The sequence below is a fragment of the Ictidomys tridecemlineatus genome, chromosome 12 (assembly GCF_052094955.1).
Source record: "Ictidomys tridecemlineatus isolate mIctTri1 chromosome 12, mIctTri1.hap1, whole genome shotgun sequence".
Classification (NCBI taxonomy): domain Eukaryota; kingdom Metazoa; phylum Chordata; class Mammalia; order Rodentia; family Sciuridae; genus Ictidomys; species Ictidomys tridecemlineatus.
Window position 1 is genome coordinate 82,900,630 of NC_135488.1, and position 19,531 is coordinate 82,920,160.

The following is a 19,531-nucleotide window of genomic DNA, read 5'->3' on the forward strand; positions in this document are numbered from 1 at the left end:
GTAAAAGGAAAAAGAAAGAGCAAAATTTTTAATCTAGTCGGAAATTAGGTAGACCACATATTGCAATTAGAATATTGCTAGAAACTTGGAAAAGGAAAATATTACAATAGTCCTTAAAATTTAAGTCGTGAAAGGCAGACAGACTGCTATGTCTATTATGAAATACCAGACATCTCCCATTAACCCTATCTAGGAATCTCACATAATGCACTTACTCATACATCCTACTAAATTATGCATACGTTAACTGAGCCCTCCTGTGCATTAAGCTTGACATGCTAAAGGCATAAAAATGAGAACATGGATCTTATCCTCAAAGAAAATGTTCATAATCTAGCAAGAGAGAGACAGTGAGTACTTTGGTTGCTGTTGAACTTCTGGTTTTTAAAAATATATTTAAATATGATTTCTTCTTTTATATTTTTTCTTCACTTTTTTTTTTATCTAATGCTATAGCTTATTTCCCTAGATTGTATGATTTTTTATAACAGATCTGGAAACTATGATTCTGTTTATATGAGTAAACAATGATGGACTCCCTAACAAAAAATCTAAAATCATGAAAAATAATTTTTAAAAGATTTTAATTATATCACTAGGTTTGCAGGAAAGGGAGTAAAAAAGCCAAAAATAAAGAGAAATCAGGAATTTTAAGTGTCTGAAGCTTGCTTTGTCCTAGAGGTATCTGTTATAATATGTTGAACGTGATCTTCCATGTTGACATCTCATAGGACAGAAAGACCATGAGACCAAGCAGAGAGAACAGAAACAACAGATGCCTACCTGAATGGGTACAGACATTAGGATTATAAAATATTATGAAATATTTTTCAAAATTGAAGGATAAGTTTGAATATAATCAAGAAGACACTATTAAAAACAATCAGATCTGAAAAAGAACCAAAGAGAAGTACTACAAATAAAAGATAAATTAACTAAAATTAGAAGCTCAATGGATAGGGTAAACAACATTTAGACATAACTAAGGAAAGAACAGGTGAACAAGACTGAGCAAAAAACTAACACAAAACTCAGAAAGATTTTTTTTAAAAAGTGAAGATACAGTGAAAAGGTTTAACATAACCTAAACATGGTTCTAGATAATACAATGATAAAGACATTGTATTCAAAAAAACAATGGGTTGAAATTCTTCAGACATTATTGAAAGAAAAAAGACAAATTACTATTAAGAATAAAGCAATTATACCATGAATGCATGTTCATAATTAAACTATCCTTTGAGAGCAAAATAAAAGTAATTTTTAAAAAATTTTAATTGTAGATGGACACAATACCTTTATTTTCACTTATTTATTTTTATGTGACGCTGAGGATTGAAGCCAGCTATATAAAAATAATAGTGAATTATGTAGTGTTAAATAAGGCAAGTGTTAACATTCCCAAAGTCATAATGAAAAACAATGGAATGACTTAAGAAGTGAAGAGAATCTATTCAAAAGAAGTCAAAATGAAGGCTAGGCAGATGTTATGAACTAAACTGGGTCAGCTTTTCTCCTTCCAATGTGACTATATTCGGAGATAGGGTCTGTCAGGAGGTAATTAAGATAAATTAATTGAATATGATTAACATACAATCATAGATCATAACAATCAAACTTGAAAAATGTACATTCTCCATTATACATGGAATATTTATGAAAACCAACTATATTCTAGGCCATAAAGGAAACTTCAATAAATTTCCAAGGATCAATATCTGTCATAGCCAACTAGACAATTAATGTTTGTTGTTTTAAGTCACTTATTTTATGGGTAATCTGTTACACAGCAATAGATAACTGATAATATCATAAATATCATTACAATGTTATTAGAAAGAATAGCAAAAAAATGCCTCAAAAAAAACTATTCATTTAAAACTGTTTAAAGTATTTCTTAACAACATATATATGCACACCAATGTTTATAGCACAATAGCTAAGCTATGGAACCAACCTAGGTGTTCTTCAACAGATGAATGGATAAAGAAAATGAGGTATACATGCAAAATGGACTGTTAACTCAGCCATAAAAAAGAATGAGTTTATAACTTTGGCCAGTAAATGAATGGATCTGGAGACTACCATGCTAAAATAAATAAGCCAATCACTAAAAACCAAAGGTTGGATATTCTCTCTGCTATGCAGATGCTAACATACAACAAGGGTGGGGGGAGGGAAGAATAGAAGTTCAGTGGATTAGATATGAAGGGAGGAGAGAAGGGATGGGAATAGGAAAGACAGTGGAATGAATTGGACTTAACTTTTCTATGTTCATATATGAAAACTCCACCAGTGAAACTCCATATCATGTAAAACAATAAGAATGGGATACTAATTAAAATAAGTTATACTCCATGTATATATAATATGTCAAAATACACTCTACTGTCATATACATCTAAATAGAACAACAACAACAAAAACTTATGGATAAAAAGGAAAGCAATATAAAGTAGAAAGTATTTAGAATGAATGATAATATAATACAGAATACAACTTGTTGGTATGCAGTTGCACCTATAAAAATATGGAGTTTTAAATAATTATATTAGGAAAAAAGCTGTGTCTACCTTATAAATTTTGAAAACAGAAAAGCAAGATGTATACTTAACGAGCATTCATATATGCAATGATTTATTTCTGGCTCTCTATTCTACTCCACTGGCCTGTCTTGAATATCCTAACTTCATATTAACTCTTGCAATCTTGTTCATCTTCACAAGTGTATTGATAATTCTTTGTACTTCCATATAAATTTTAGAATCAGCTTGTTATTATACTAGTTTTCCAGCCTTCCATACCTCTCCCCCCAAACCCCTCTTGAAATTGATTAGAACTACAGTGAATCTAAGATCAATTAGGGAAGAACTGCCTTCTTTTCATATTGCAGCTTTCTTCATTTACTTTAATTTTCTGTCTCTATAAAGGTCTTATACATCTTTTGTTAGTTATTCATTTTCTAACTACTGTTAATATAACTGAGTTTTAATTATTATTATTATTTTTTTTGGTAGTGCTGGGGATTGAACCCATGGCCTTGTGCAAGGCAAGCACTCTACCAACTGGGCTATCTCCCCAGCCCCTACAACTGAGTTCTTAGATGTTGATTTTGTATTGAGTAACCCTGTTAAATCTTACATCTACAATGATGACCATATGATTTTTTCTCTTTTAATCTGAATTTCTGCTATTAAACCAACTTCACATTCCTGGTATAAATCAGTCTGGGAATGATATTATCTTGTACATGCATTGCTAGATTCTGTTTCTTAACATTTTGCTTAGGATTCTTACATTTATATCCATGAAGAAGACTAGCTGGTGATCTTCCAGTTTTACAGTCTGTAATGAATTTTGTTATCAAAATTAACTCAGTTCATTATCATTTGAAGAGTCAAGACTGGAACTCTTTGTTCTGTCATTGTGGGACAAAACTTAGCTATAAGACCATTTGGTACTAGGGGTAGTGGAGCACACCTGTAATTCCAGCTACCTGGGAGGCTAGGCAGGAGGAAGGCAAATATGAGGCCAGCCTGGGCGACTCAATCTGATCCTCAAAGAAAAAAAAATTTTTTTTTTAACGGTGAGGGGTGTAACTCAGTGGAACTGAGTGCCCCTAATCCCCGGTACCACGGGGGGTGGGATGGGGTAACAATATAAAAAACATCTGGTTTTGATGAGTTCTTTGAAGGAGAGGGGAGAGTTTTGTTTATTTTTTATTTATTAAAGGATGATTTATATTTTCTACTTTTCCTTTAGTTTTGAAAAGTTGTATTTTCCTTGCTTTTATTAACTTCATTCTCTTTGCATTCCTACTATTATTTATCTCTAACTTTTGCTTTTATTCTTTTTTAGTTTTGGCAGAAGTTAACAATTTAGTTAGACATTTTAAAAGAACAACTTTTTTTCTTTTTTGATCCTCTATGTTTGTATAGTATAATGGTCAAGACTCCAAACTGGCCATGGTGGCTCATTCCTGTAATCCCAGCAGCTCCAGAGACTGATGCTGGAGGATCACAAGTTTGAGACTGGCCTCAGCAACTTAGCAAACCTTGTATCAAAATAAAAAGAGCTGGGGCTGGGTGCAGTGGCACCTGCCTGTAATCCCAGCAGCTTGGAGGCTGAGGCAGGAGGGTTGCAAATTCAAAGCCAACCTCAGCAAAGGCAAGGTGCTAAGAACTCAGTGAGACCCTGTCTCTAAATAAAATACAAATACAAAATAAGGCTGGGGATGTGGCTCAGTGGTTGAATGTTCCCGAGTTCAATCCTCAATACCCACCCTCAAATTAAAAAAATGAAAAGAAGGGCTGGGATGTAACCATATCCCCAAAAACACAAGAAAAGAAAAAAAGAAAAAAAAAGGAATATTGGAAAACAGACTCTGATCTCAGACTACCTGGGTTCAAATTCCAACTCTTGTACTTACCAGTTATATGAACCTGGGCAAAGTACATGACACTCTCTATTTAAATGTCTTCACTTTGAGAAGAATGATTACAACATTTATTACCTCAAAGAGTTGTTCTGCATGTTGAGTTAATAAATATAAGATATTTAAAACACTATACGGCTCATAGTTAACTATATGAATATTTGCTACTATTAGTACTAATAGTGCTATTGCTAAAAAGTCAATACATTGACAGATATTTAGTTAAGATGGCACAATAAAACAGTTAAGCACATGGATCTTGTTGGTGTGTTATATACTTCATAATGTAGCTGCTGTTGTTATTAGCAAATTTACTTACCCAGCAAATATGCTAAAAATGTTTAAATTTATATGACAAAGGAAGAATTAGATACCAATAGACAAAGATCTCTAACTAAAAAGAAAAAAGAAAAACAAAGCTGGGGTTGTAGCTCAGTGGTAGAGTGCTTTCCTAGCTCCTGAGGCACTGGGTTCAATCCCCAGCACCACATTAAAACAAACAAACAAAAACTAAACAAAATAGAAATGTATTACTTTTCATCTAATTGAAAAAGACTGAAAGGCAAATGGATAATATGTTATCAAAAATTTTAATGTGCATATTCACCACTGCAATAATTTGACTAGAAATTTAGCCTTAGGAAGAAATGAGACAAGCAAGCAAAAATCTATATGCAAGATTTTCACTGTTAGTACTATTACAAAAAAAAAAAAGAAAAGGAACAAATGTCTGTCCACAGGTCACCATTAAATAACATGAAATAAAATTATTAATTAAAGCCAGGCACAGAGGCACACACTTGTAATCCCAGTGACTTGGGACACTGAGGTAGAAGGATAACAACTTTGAGGTCAGCCTTAGAAACCCAGTGAGATCCTAAGCAATGTAGTGAGACTCTGTTTCTAAATAAAATGCAAAAGAGGGCTAGGGATGTGGCTCGATGGTTTGGTGCCCTTGAGTTCAATCCCAGGTACCAAAAAAAAAAAAAGGAAAGTCTGACTTTTTATTTATATTTAATGCCATATATTATTCACTAAAACTGAAATAAAAAGGGGCTAAGAGGTCAAGTCAAACCTGGGTCTAGGAACATCTAATTTTTCTCCTTCATACAAACTCCTCAATTTATATAATAGTTCAATCTGATGAAAAATGAGGGAGATCTGATGTTATAGTTTATAGAAACTATAAAACAATGATCAGAATAAAAAGGAGGTTCTTAGGTATTTATAGGTGCTACTAAACACTGAATTTTCTAGACTCTAACCATGGCTTTGCAGACAAGGGTCAATTAACTTTACCTATCTGGATCTCATTTTCCCTGGTTATGAAATTAAGATGTTTATCAGGATAATTTCTAAATTCCTTCTAAATTTAACATTCAAAAAACTAGGCACAGTGAAGGGCAGATATACCAGATGACTGAGATTTCTAGATTAGAATATTAAACTGAAAAAAAAAAGGAAAGAAAAGAAAAAGAAAAAAGCCATAAGCAGTGATACATGCTTAGAATCCCAGCAATTTGGGAGACTGAAGCAGGAAAATTACAAGTTTAAAGCCTGCCTCAGCAACTTGGCAAGACCATCTCAAAATAAAAATAAAAAGGGTTGGGGATGTGGCTCAGTGGTTAAGCACTCCTGGGTTCAATCCCCAGTACCAAAAAATTTTTAAAAATCAATCAATAAATAAAAAGAATCCTAAACCAGCCTTAGAAGAAAGGAATTAAGTTCGGTTCTGTATAAACTGTAGAGATATCTCTAAATCTAATAATTAGCTACAAATTTAATTCTGGCCTTTAGAAGAGAAAACTGGGAGTCACTAGAATCCTGGTGAAATATGAAACCACTGATGAGATTACCCAAGAAAACATGGGAAAAACAAAAGAGTGAACACTAAAGTTTAAAAGGTAAATGGTAGAAGAAAATGATGGATTCAAGGCAAACATGAACAAAGTAGAATATAAACAAATCAAGGAAAAAAATAATTTCTAAAGCTAATCTTATGCTATAATGCAGTATCATATCGGAAAAGACAAAAGAAATCAATGGATTTAGACATAAGCCAAGCAATGATTACCAACAGATCAAATCCCACATGTTTATTGAAATTACTTGTTTGAATGGTACTAATTGTAACTTTCTTCTGGTAAGGAATTCAGATGTTGTGTAAGATAACTTGACTCTATCATTCACACCTTCACAAAAGTAAAATAAAGAAAACCTCATCATACCTTTGTTTCAAAATGATCTGGGGCTTGATATTAAAACTGAGTCCAAACAACTTAGTGTGACATTCATCTTTCATATTCTATCTTTCCACCCACTCTCCTACATTCCTTACCCACAGAAAATATGCCTACTCCCCCAAGCTGCAAGAAACATATACTATCGCCCTTACGTACCTTCTCTACCTGCAGAAAACCTATTCTTTTTTTAAAAAGCACATTTTAAAAGCAAACTTTTAAAAAGAACACATAAAATAAACACAAAACAAATATCAGGGTATAAGATTTCAACCCAAAGCTATCATTTACATTAATGCAAATGGTCTATCCTTTGACTATAAGGCAGATTATCATATTCAATAAATAACAATATATACTGATACAGTTATAAAAACACTACAGAAACTAAGAATTAAGAGAACAATCCAGGTACCTAAACAGTGAACATAATTCTGCTAGATTTCTATCAATACTTAAAACTCCTAAATACCTCAAATGAAAGCAAATGATGATATAATTAACCTCAAAATGAAGCAATATGGCATTGTCTCCCTTAATTGTCCCATATTTTAAGAGTTCCATGTTAGTTCCTCCACCAAATAAATTCCATAAACACTGACCTTGCCATGGCTTCTTTCCACTTTCTGAAAACACTTATTTAGGGACAGATTATGTCGAACAGAATTCTTCCAGCCTGTAGGTGCAGTAGCAAAATATGGAAAATGGTCCAGAATCCAGCTATAAATTTCTTTGACAGGCAAACATTTATTTGGAGAGTGTTCAATAGCCATATAAATTAGAAGACTAAAAGAGTATGGGGGCTTTGAAGTTGTTGATTTTTGTTCCGGGCTCTGGTAGCAAGATGGTCCAAAGGATGGTACATCATCTCCTTCTATGTCATACAATGGACTAACCATTGGAGGACCCTCACTTCCGAGGCTGAAATTTGTTAGAAGATTAGTACTTTCATGAAGCCAGTTCAAGTTTGTGAGCTCATCATCTGTAGACTCATTGCCTACTAGAGTGGCCTTTGGCCTGGCAGCATCAACAGCTTCAGGCAAACTTCCCATTTTATAAATCTGACTTAGTGCCGCAACCTTTTCAGCTCCCGGGGTTTCAGCTGTCTTATCTGGAGTCATTCCAATTACTGGACCCATTTACTTTAATAGGTCTGAAACAAAGGAAAAAATGATCAGTCAATGTAATACTGACATTCTTAAACTTTGGAAAAAGCAAATACAGATTTAAATGTTCACAAATCAAAAAATTTATAATTATCCCTCCTAATATTTAAGACAATACTTATATAATAAAGAGTTATTATATAAGTAACAGATTTATATTATTTGAAACAATGGTTAAGTAAATTTTTTCTTCTTGTGGTACTAGGGATTTAAGCCAGGAGCACTCTACCACAGACCTACAACCCTAACCCTTTTTTATTTTTGAGACATGAAATCTCTAAATTGCCAAGACTGGCCTGGAACTTATAATCCTTCTGCCTCAGTTTTCATAGTAGTTTGGGATTACAGGCATGAAGCCACCCCACACACTTAAAACCATAAATAAAATAATTAAAATAAATTAAAATACTGTTTAAACGATAGTTCCAAATAAATGCTTTCATCAGATCTGAAATATTTACTATAAGAAGATTAACCATTAATTATATTTTATAGCATCATACTAAAAATGATTTCTTTTTAATTGAAAAATTATAAATATATATATTTGGAAGGTACAATGTGATATGGTACATGTAAATACTGTGGTAGGATTAAATCAAGCTAATCAACATATCCATCAGCTCATATTCATTGTAGTGAAAACACTTATCTACTGTTTTGGCAATTCTGAAATATATGGTATGCTATTATTATTAACCATAGTCATCATGCTGTGTGATAGATGCCTAGAACTTATTCTTCCTGTGTAACTGAAACTTTGTACCCATTGACTTATATCTGTCCTTTCCCTATCCACCTTCCCTCACACCCCTAATAGTAATTCATAACCACTGTTCTGCTTTCTGAGTTCAACATTTCCTATTCACCAAATTCCTTATCACCTAAACTGAATTTACTATAAATTTATTGTCCTTTATAAACTCTAGTATTTTAAATTTTGCATTCTGCTGGGTACAATGGTGTATGCCTGTAATACTGGTGACTTGAAGAGATTGAGACAGGAGGATTTAAAGTTCAAGGCCAGTCTTATAGAATTTCAGCAACTTAATGAGACCTTGTCTTTATTTATTTATTTTTTTTATTTTTATTTTTTTAAAGAGAGAGGGGGAGAGAGGGGGGGAGGGGGGGAGAGAGAGGGAGAGAGAGAGAGAGAGAGAGAGAGAGAGAGAGAGAGAGAGAATTTTTAATATTTATTTTTTAGTTTTCGGCAGACACAACATCTTTGTTGGTATGTGGTGCTGAGGATCGAACCCGGGTTGCACGCATGCCAGGCGAGCGCACTACCAGTTGAGCCACATCCCCAGCCCGAGACCTTGTCTTTAAAAATAAAAAATTACTGGGGATTTAGCTCAATGATAAAATACCCTCAGTTCAATCCCCAGTACATACATACATACATAAATTTTGCATTCTGCCATCTCAAGTGCTGACATTCCCCTAGTGGTATACACTGTATTACCACCAAGAGAGGGGGAAAAGCTGTTTCTAAACTATCCTTTTTCATTTGTTTTGTCAAATGATTTGTTTTGCTTTTAAAACACATTTAAATTAAAAATAACACCATGGGATAATAACTAAACAGAGGAAAGTGATAGAACTAATGTGCTATTTCATTTTCTTTTCTTTTTTGGTACCTGGGATTGACCTCAGGAGCATTCAACTACCGAGCCACATCCCCAGCCTATTTTTATTTTTAGATTTTATTTAGAGATGGGGTCTCATTGAGTTGCTTAGTGCCTTGATAAGTTGCTGAGGCTGGCTTTGAACTTGCAATCCTCCTGCTTCAGCGTCCAGAGCTGCTGGAATTATAGGCACGTCACCATGCCTCATAAAAAGACCTTATTTCTGAATGCAGTGAAAAAAATAGGGACAAGTACCTTCAGAGTTTTATTTTGGAATACAGCTGACATGTTACTTCAAGAATTATGCAAACTGTTCAAACTGGTAGCTACTAGCTACCAGAATTCCAATGGACATCTAAATTAGCAATAGCATCAGCTAAGATTTTTGAGGCCACACATTGTGCCAAACACTCTACATACTATCGCTCAATTAATCATTAATTAAACCCTAAAAAATTGATACTATTATTAATAATCATCTTTTATAGATAAGGAAAAACGACTCAGAAAGGTTAAACATACTGTTTAAGGTTTGTGGGGGCTAGTAAATGGAAATATCAGAATTTAAACCCAGGCAGATTAAAATCTTATCATTCTCTTCATATCTAGTTTCTATCTTTCTATGACTTGAAACATCAAGACACTGTAAAAAGGAAAAAGATCAAACTATAACAAATTAAGTTTTTATTTCAATCAATACACATACAAAAATCTACATATATGTTCACAATAAATTTCAGAGCTGACCTCATGTTCGTTGTAACTCATTGAATTATTCTTTTTACCAAAGTCTCTAATAACAACAGAGACTTAATATGGTAAGAATTCATTGATTTCAAAGTCTTGCTTCCCTTTTAAAAAACAAAACTCTTAAGTGCATCCAGAGTCCAATTAAAAATAATTAATAAATAAAATAATTCTTTACCCCAGCCCCAAGAACTGGGGGTTGAACCCAGTGGTGCTCCAGCCCTTTAAAAATTTTAAGACAGGTTGTCAATAAATTGCTGAGGCTGCCTCAAACAATCTTCCCGCCTCAGCCTCTGGGGTCACTCCCACCACCACACCCAACAAAGTATTTTACTTTAGAAATGAATTCTTAAATGGAAGGAAACCTTCTAAATGGTAACAATCCAAAACCAGAACTTCATTGTCATGAATAAGAAAATGGAAGTGAAATAAACCAGTTGCCTAAGGTTCAAAAGTTAATGAAAAATAAAGCCAAAATTATAACCCAACTGAATTCAAGTTTTTTTTTAAAGAGAGAGTTAGAGAGAGAGAGTTAGAGAGAGAGAGAGAGAGAGAGAAATTTTCAATATTTATTTTCTAGTTTTCAGCGGACACAACATCTTCGTTCGTATGTGGTGTTGCTGAGGATGGAACCCAGGCCGCACGCATGCCAGGCGAGCGCGCTACCGCTTGAGCCACATCCCCAGCCCCTGAATTCAAGTTTTTGTCCATTAGAGTTGCACCCAATCTCCTAACCCATTAAGTCTCAATTTTTCAATTCTGAGAATATAATAAATATTCAAATATTATTTCAAAGTTACCATAAAGGTGTTTGGGGGTTTGTTTATGGCTCAGTTTTAGTTTTTTTTTTTTTAAAGAAGAGAGAGAGAGAGAGAGAGAGAGAATATTAATATTTATTTTTTAGTTCTCGGCGGACACAACATCTTTGTATGTGGTGCTGAGGACAGAACCCGGGCCGCAAGCATGCCAGGCGAGCGCGCTACCACTTGAGCCACATCCCCAGCCCCTCAGTTTAAGTTTTAAAGGTGTTGCACACCTAGGACAACTGGACAAAATGGGTTAAGGAAAGTATGTTTTTAGCAATATGGAATCAAAGCACTCAAGCATGCTAGGCAAGTGCTCTACCACTGAGCTACAACCCCAGCCTTCTTAGTAACTACTGGTTCAATATTCTCATCAGAAACTAATTTAGATGGTGGCAAATATGGTATTATTCTAAATTACAAGTTTATAATAAAATTCTATTGCTTTAATAATGCAATATGATGCCAACAAATATTGTCACACAAAGTGTGGATCCACACAAATTTTAAAAATCAAGTATGAACACTGAAAGGCTAACATTTTCTTAATGTACTACATCTGAACTGTCATTTTATTTTCAAGAAGAAAAAGAATCATTTCTAAAGTATCTTTTCTGAACACTGTAGAACACTAACTTTTAGAGCAGCAAGTCCACAAATGATAGACAAATGACTTTCTCTTACAAATTAAGTAAACATAAACATCAAATAAATACATTAGGATTATTCAAGTTCACTAATGATCAAGAAAATGAAAAACAGAAATGTGATATTATATATAGTGAACTAAACACAGTCTGGAATGTACTAAGATCAGATATCAGTAATATAAATAACTTTATTTTTGCAAATAATTAAAAATATACAAAATGTACAAGTTGGGGCACAGATCTATGACCATTTTGGAAAAGTTAACTGACAATAAGAATCATTAAAAATTTTACATTCTTTGACTAGTAACTTTTCCAGTCACTTTGATAACATAATCCTACATAGGGAAAAAATATTCCCCTTTCCCTCTCCCCACACATTGTCCTTCCTTCCTTACCCAACCTCATTGTCCACAGAATTTTTAAAGATGATGAAAAACTATTAATAACTACAATGAGAAATGGTAAGCACACATATATTCAATCTAATATTTAGTAGCCATTAAAAATGACTGTCTAGCTGGGTGTGGTGACACACGCCTGTAATCCCAGTGGCTCTGGAGGCTGAGGCAAAAGAATCAGGAGTTCAAAGCCAGCCTCAGGAATTTAGCCAGGCCCTAAGCAACTCAGCGAGACCCTGTCTCAAAATAAAATACAAAAAAGGGCTGGGGATGTGGCTTAGTGGTTAAGAGTTCAATCCCTGGTACAAAAAAAAAAAAAAAAGACAAGTTTTCAAACTTATATAAACTGTTAAAAAAAACACCTAATGGTTTCTTATGTTACTAACTGGGTAACTCTTTTCTTTGTTGTTTTATTTTCTAGTTTTTTTTTAGTGTGTTTATATCTATTCATTAGAAAACCTTTTTCTAACATGAATTAGTTCATCAGTGAATAAGGCAATAATTTTAGTATAATGCAAAAATAACATTGGTTTATTATTTTTTTTCCTCAGCCTCTTGTTTGCACTACCAAATAAAAACAGCTGAACCCCAAATAGGTTAACACCATGGAAAGCATCAAGCTGCTGAAAATACAGTGCTGTACACAATTCTCATTCAACCCATGTTCTTTCTCTTGGCACAGCTTGGCCACATGGTCTTTCTTGGAAATGCTTAGTGAGCTTTTCTCCAAATCTTTATGCATTTTACCCTGGCCTCTTAAATGCTGTAGCTTCAACCATCCTTTCACACCTTTTTTTTTTTTTTTAATCCCAAAATGACTGTAGTATTAAAATATTTAGTATTCTTACCAATGTATTTTTTCCTTAACATTCTGTTACAAAGTTGCAGTGTTTTAGGCAAGCTGATCCATCAGTTAGGCACAATTTCAGTATTTTTAGGATAATATGTAATATTGCTACAAAACAATATGTTCACAATAAAAATCAAGAAAACTTAGTTTTAGTTATTTGGAAAATTCTAGTTTTATGCGAAACCATGTCTTAAAATGAACCGAAATTTTCCACTAGCAGAGTGTTAATAATATGCACGATCAGTTTCCTTCATAAAACAAAATGTGTAAAGAACAAAAAAGAAACCTGAGCTAGTGATGTAATACTTCCTTTTTCTTCAAAATTTTTAGAGTATAATTAGCTTAATTCAAGTAATTAATACAACTACTAAGAAACCAATTTCTAAAACCAAGTCATAGCTACCAAAAAAGTACATGAATGTTTTAGATAACTGAGGAAAGCAAATTTGTGTCAAGACCTTCAATCTTCTACAGTTAAGGAAGGAACAGACTTTGTTCTCACAAAGAGATTCAGAACTGAAGAATTTAATAACCCTGGTACACTCACTCATTGGTTGATATTAACACTGATCAAAGAGGAATACTTTGCAGAGATTAAATGAAAAAGGAAATTAAGTCACAGAATTTTATTATCTAAAACATTCATGCTGCAATACAGAGAATAAGGTGAATTACATTGACAGCCTTTTGACCCAATAGAGCAAAGGAACCTACTAACCATAAATCTTTGATTTAACCACACACATTTATTAACCTATCTTATTTTCCCATATCTTTACCTCATTGTATTGAAGACTAAATAAAGAAAAGTTTCTTTTTCACACATGCTACATTCCCAAACCCCTTCAATATTTTTGGGGTGGGGGGTACTGGGGATTGAACTCAGGAATATTTTACCATTGAATTGCATCCCCAGTCCTTTTTTATTTTGGGATAGAGTTCTTATAAGAAGTATTTACTGATACCCATTTTCTTTCCTTCCTTTCTTTCTTTCTTTTTTTTTGGTACCAGGGATTGAACTTAGGGGCACTAAACCACTCAGCCACCACATCCCCAGCCCTTTTTTGTATTTTATTTAGAGACAGGGTCTCAATGTGTTGCTTAGTGCCTCACTAAGTTAATGAGGCTGGCTTTGAACTTGTGATCTTCCTGTCTCAGCCTCCCAAGCCACTAGCATTATAGGCACGTGCCACCAGTACAGACCTGATTCCCATTTTTCTATAGGACTGTCTTTTTGAAAAATTACTTGCAATATTTGGATATTAATTTTTTTTAAAGAGAGAGAGAATTTTTAATATTTGTTTTTTAGTTTTCGGCGGATACAACATCTTTGTTTGTATGTAGTGCTGAGGATCGAACCCGGGCCGCATGCATGCCAGGCGAGCACACTACCGCTTGAGCCACATCCCCAGCCCCTGGATATTAATTTTTATGTCATGTAAATATCTTTCCCTAGTAGATGGCCTGTCTTTACTGATTGCCTTTTACTAAAATCTTTCTTTTTAGTACTGGAGATTGAACCCAGGGGTTCTTTACCATGGAGCCACATCCCCAACCCTTTTTATTATTACTTTTAAAAATCTTGAAACAGGGTTTAAGTTGCTTAGGGCCTTACTTAGTTGCTGAAGCTGGCTTTGAATTTGGTATCCTCCTGCCTCAGCCTCCAAGGTTGATTAGATTATAGACATCCACCACCACATGCAGTTTTTGACTATTTCTTAACTTCCATATGGCAGAATTTATTAACTTTTCCTTTATGGTCCACTGTTTGTTTCATAATTTTTGCCTTTCATCTTTAGTCTTCGATTCACCAAAAATGCACATTTATTCAATTCTTTGAAAATATTCCAACACTAGTTATTAAAAATCTTACCCTTCCTGTTGAGAACCAATCTACCACTGGTCCTCAATATCCATGCACATGCTCGATGGCAAGAAGGCAAAGCCTTTATCTAGTCCATTTCTCAGTTTTGTTTGCCATAAGCGAGCTTGAGGGATGACTTTGACATTTTCCCCTAAACAAACATTTCTTCTTTCAATCCTAACTTATTTAGAATAAATTGTCTTAATTTATGTTATTTTTCTTCAAAAGATTTTTGTTACTGATTTCTTAACAACTAAATTGGTATTACAATGGTTTGCAAGATAATATATCTCTGAAATCAGTACTTGGTTGCCCTTCATGATTCAGTTGATGTTTCTGTGGTGACTAGATGAAATATATGTTCATTGGATCAAGATTGTTAAATTTCAACAAGCAGTTTTTAAATCAAGCACTGTTTAAATTTTCTACATCCCTACTGATTTGTTTTTGTTTTTGTTTTGTGGGGTCTGCCTTCTTTATCAAATATTGAGTAAGATATATTACAATCTCACCATACTGGGGATATTTGTCAATTTTCTCTTGTAGATCTGTTTATTTTTGCTTTTTTAATTTCATGATTATGATCATTATTTGCATAAAAATTCAAACCTATATTTTCCTGGCAAAATGAGTCATTTACCATTTTTTTTAAATTTTTTTATTATTGTTCAAAACATTACAATGCTCTTGACATATCATATTTCATACATTTGATTCAAGTGGGCTATGAACTTCCATTTTTACCATGTGTACAGATTGCAGAATCACATTGTTTACACATTCACGTTTATACATACTGCCATACTACTGTCTGATGTATTTTGCTGCCTTTCCTATCCCCTACTATCCCCCCTCCCCTCCCCTCCCTTCTTCTCTCTCAACCCCATCTACTGTAATTCATTTCTCTCTCATTTTTTTTTTTCCGCTTTCCCCTCACATCCTCTTATATGTATGTAATTTTGTATACCAGTGCAGGTCTCCTTCCATTTCCATGCAATTCCCCTTCTCTCTCCCTTTCCCTCCCATCTCTCATCCCTGTTTAATGGTAATCTTCTTCTCATGCTCTTCCTCCCTGCTCTGAGTTGCCCTCCTTATATCAAAGAAGACATTCTGCATTTGTTTTTTAAGGGATTGGCTAGTTTCACTTAGCATAATCTACTCTAATGCCATCCATTTCCTTGCAAATGCCATGATTTTGTTATTTTTTAGTGCTGAGTAATATTCCATTGTGTATAAATGCCACATTAAGCATAATCTACTCTAATGCCATCCATTTCCCTGCAAATGCCATGATTTTGTTATTTTTTAGTGCTGAGTAATATTCCATTGTGTATAAATGCCACATTTTTTTTTCCATTCATCTATTGAAGTGCATCTAGGTTGGTTCCACAGTCTAGCTATTGTGAATTGTGCTGCTATGAACATCAATGTAGCTGTATCTCTATAGTATGCTCTTTTTAGGTCTTTGGGGAATAGTCCGGTCGAATGGTGGTTCCATTCCCAGCTTTCCAAGGAATCTCCATACTGCCTTCCAGATTGGCTGCACCAATTTGCAGTCCCACCAGCAATGTATAAGTGTACCCTTTTCCCCACATCCTCGATAGCACTTGTTATTGTTTGACTTCATAACGGCTGCCATTCTTACTGGAGTGAGATGGTATCTTCGAGTGGTTTTAATTTGCATTATTTCTCTTACTGCTAGAGATGGTGAGCATTTTTTTCATGTATTTGTTGATTAATTGTATATCCAACTCTGAGAAGTGTCTGTTCAGGTCCTTGGCCCACTTGTTGATTGGGTTATTTGTTATCTTATTGTTCAATTTTTTGAGTTCTTTGTATAATCTGGATATTAGGGCTCTATCTGAAGTGTGGGGAGTAAAAATTTGTTCCCAGGATGTAGGCTTCCTATTTACCTCTCTTATTGTTTCTCTTGCTGAGAAAAAACTTTTTAGTTTCAGTATGTCCCATTTGTTGATTCTTGTTTTTAACTATTGTGCTATGGATGTCCTATTAAGGAATTTGGAGCCCGACCCCACGAGATGTAGATTTGAGCCAACTTTTTCTTCTATCTGACGCAAAGTTTCTGGTTTGATATCAAGCTCCTTGATCCACTTTGAGTTAACTTTTGTGCATGGTGAGAGAAAGGGATTTAGTTTCATTTTGTTGCATATGAATTTCCAGTTTTCCCAGCACCATTTGTTGAAGATGCTATCCTTTCTCCATTGCATGCTTTTAGCACCTTTGTCAAATATAAGGTAGTTGTAATTTTGTCATTTACCATTATGTATCAATTCTTTTTGTATCTAATGATTCTATTTGTCTAAAAGTCTATTTAAAATGATAGACTAGCTTTCTTTCTATTAAATTTGCCTGGTGCATCTTTTTCCATCATTTTAGTTTCAAAATTTTTTACCTTGTTTCCTTGCAGGCTCTGTTTTAGTCCACACATAACTGAACATTTTTTAAAATAAGGCATGCAAATATTTGGATTTACTTCTACCATCTTACTTAGGATCATGCTCTTACCACATCAATTTTTCTGTTTTCATTTCTTGACTTTTTTGGGGGTGGGGGGGATTTCTTTCTTGTTTCATTCCTTACCGCCTACTAGCATGGAAGTTATATACTTATTATTATATACTTATTATTATATACTTTATTATTATATATTATATACTTATATTATATACTTATTATTATATATTATATACTTATTATTATATACTTATTATTGTTGAATAGTTACCTTAAAGTGTTTATAAAAAAACACTAAATCATGTTTATTTTGCTTCGGGACAATAAAAAGATCTTTCTGAACACTAGTTCCAATTATTACTTCCTGGTTTCTTTTTTCCTTTTTTTTTTTTTTTTTTTTTGGTACTGGGAATTGAACCCAGGAGGGCATTTTATCCTTGAGTTATATCCCTAGCAATTTTTATTTTTTACTTTGAGAGGAGCTCATTAACTTCCTTTAGGGTCTTTTTAGTTTGCTGAGGCTGGCCTTGAACCTGCAAATATGTGATCCTCCTGCCTCAGCCTCCCAAGACTCTGGGATTATAGGCATGTACCAAGATGCGCAGCTCCTCCCGGTTTCTATCATATTAACTGATGTTTCATTCTACCTTTTTTTTTTCCTAAAAAGAAAATTATAATAATATCTTAGCACCCCTAAACAAACATTTCTTCTTTCAATCTTAATTTATTTAGAAGAAATTTTCTTAATTTATGTTATTTTTCTTCTAAAATGTTTTGTTACTGATTTCTAACTTAACTGAATTGATATTACAATGGTTTTCATCATAGGATACTATCATTATTTCTTCCAGTCAATTTTTATTAATTTACCCCTATATTTGCCATTCTCTTTGATCTTCATTCCTTCTTAAAATTTCAGACTTTATGACTATGATCATTATCCTCCTACTTAAAAACTAGCCTGGAACTAGTATAGTTCAGTAGCAGAATCCATTTGAGAGGCCTTGGGTTTAAATCCCACCAGCACACACCTACACCTACACTTACACATACACACACAAACACACTTATTTTATTTGTCTGAGCATATATTTATTTTCTCCTTGTTCTTGAAAGAGATGTCTGCTAGCTATTGAATTATAGGTTGTTATTTTAGCTTAGTATGTCATTTCATGGTCTTCTACTTCAATTATTGTTATTGAAACTAGATATTCCTTTGAAGGTAATCGGTTTTCTCAGATTTTTCCCCACTCTTAATCTTTTATTTTCCATTTTCTTGTGTATGTTGCATTATGGATTTATTCAGATGTGCCTTTCATAAACCAATTTTTCTTCAGTAGAGCCTATTTGTTTTATACCTCTCCACTAAATTTTAATTTCAATGACAATTTTCATTTCTAGAGTTTGATTCTTTTTCCAAATGTTTGTTCTTTTTCTCATTTAAGCCATTTATTGAACATATAAAGTGTACTTATTTCTATCTGATAATTTGAAATATGAACTCTTTGCAGGTCTGACTACTTATTCTCTTATACTGCCCTATTTCTTTGATTGTTTGGTAATTTTTATTAAAAGTTACTTATTTCCATTATAACTTTCAACAATGGGAATTGTTGGATAATAATGATTACATTAAGTTTCATTATTCCCATGGTAGTAGTAATAGAGCAGGATTATTTTATTTTAGGTATGATGGAATCCAGGGGCACTTAACTAAGCTACATCTCCAGCCCTTTTTATTTTTCACTTTGAGACAGGATCTAGCTAAATTGCTTAGGCCTCACTAAATTGCTGAAGCTAGCCTGGAATCTCCTGCCTCAGCCTCCTTAGTCACTGGGATTACAGGTATGCAGCATCATGCCCAGCTCAGGTTCATTTTAAATTCTTAGCTTGGGATTTTAGTGTGTACACATGCTATAAATCAGTTTAAAGGCTGATTCGTGGTAGCAAATTTTCAGTGAGATTTTATTTTTCCCATTTGCAGCAATATTCTCAATTTTCTACTGACATGAAGGAAAAGAATCTGTAGAGAGCACAAAGCACTTGGAATGCTCTGCCCTATAGGGCTCCAAATTAATAAAGAAGACTATTCCTGCAGAATGCTCTACCTTGACTGAATCTGGGCTTTGCTTCTTAATCCTTGAGCCCCATAAGGCCAACAAAATAGAAGCTCACCTGATTTGACAAACACCCTCAATACAAAAACTAGTTTTAGAACTCAGCTTACCTCACTGGGTTTAGTTTCAGCCTAAGTATTCTTTACTTTTTGCTACAG

At 33.8% G+C, this 19,531-nt stretch overlaps 1 protein-coding gene across 4 annotated transcripts in view; it reads right to left on the minus strand.

Annotated features, from left to right (window-relative positions):
• Foxn2 (forkhead box N2) overlaps positions 1-19,531 on the minus strand; it is a 49,941-nt gene that overhangs the window by 17,803 nt on the left and 12,607 nt on the right. For all 4 annotated transcript variants that reach the window (XM_021725827.3, XM_013358269.4, XM_078029240.1 and 1 more), the window contains exon 2: positions 7,278-7,828. In XM_021725827.3, coding sequence (XP_021581502.1) covers positions 7,278-7,814 — 537 coding nt within the window. In that variant the 5' untranslated portion in view covers positions 7,815-7,828. The remainder of the gene's footprint in view (positions 1-7,277; positions 7,829-19,531) is intronic.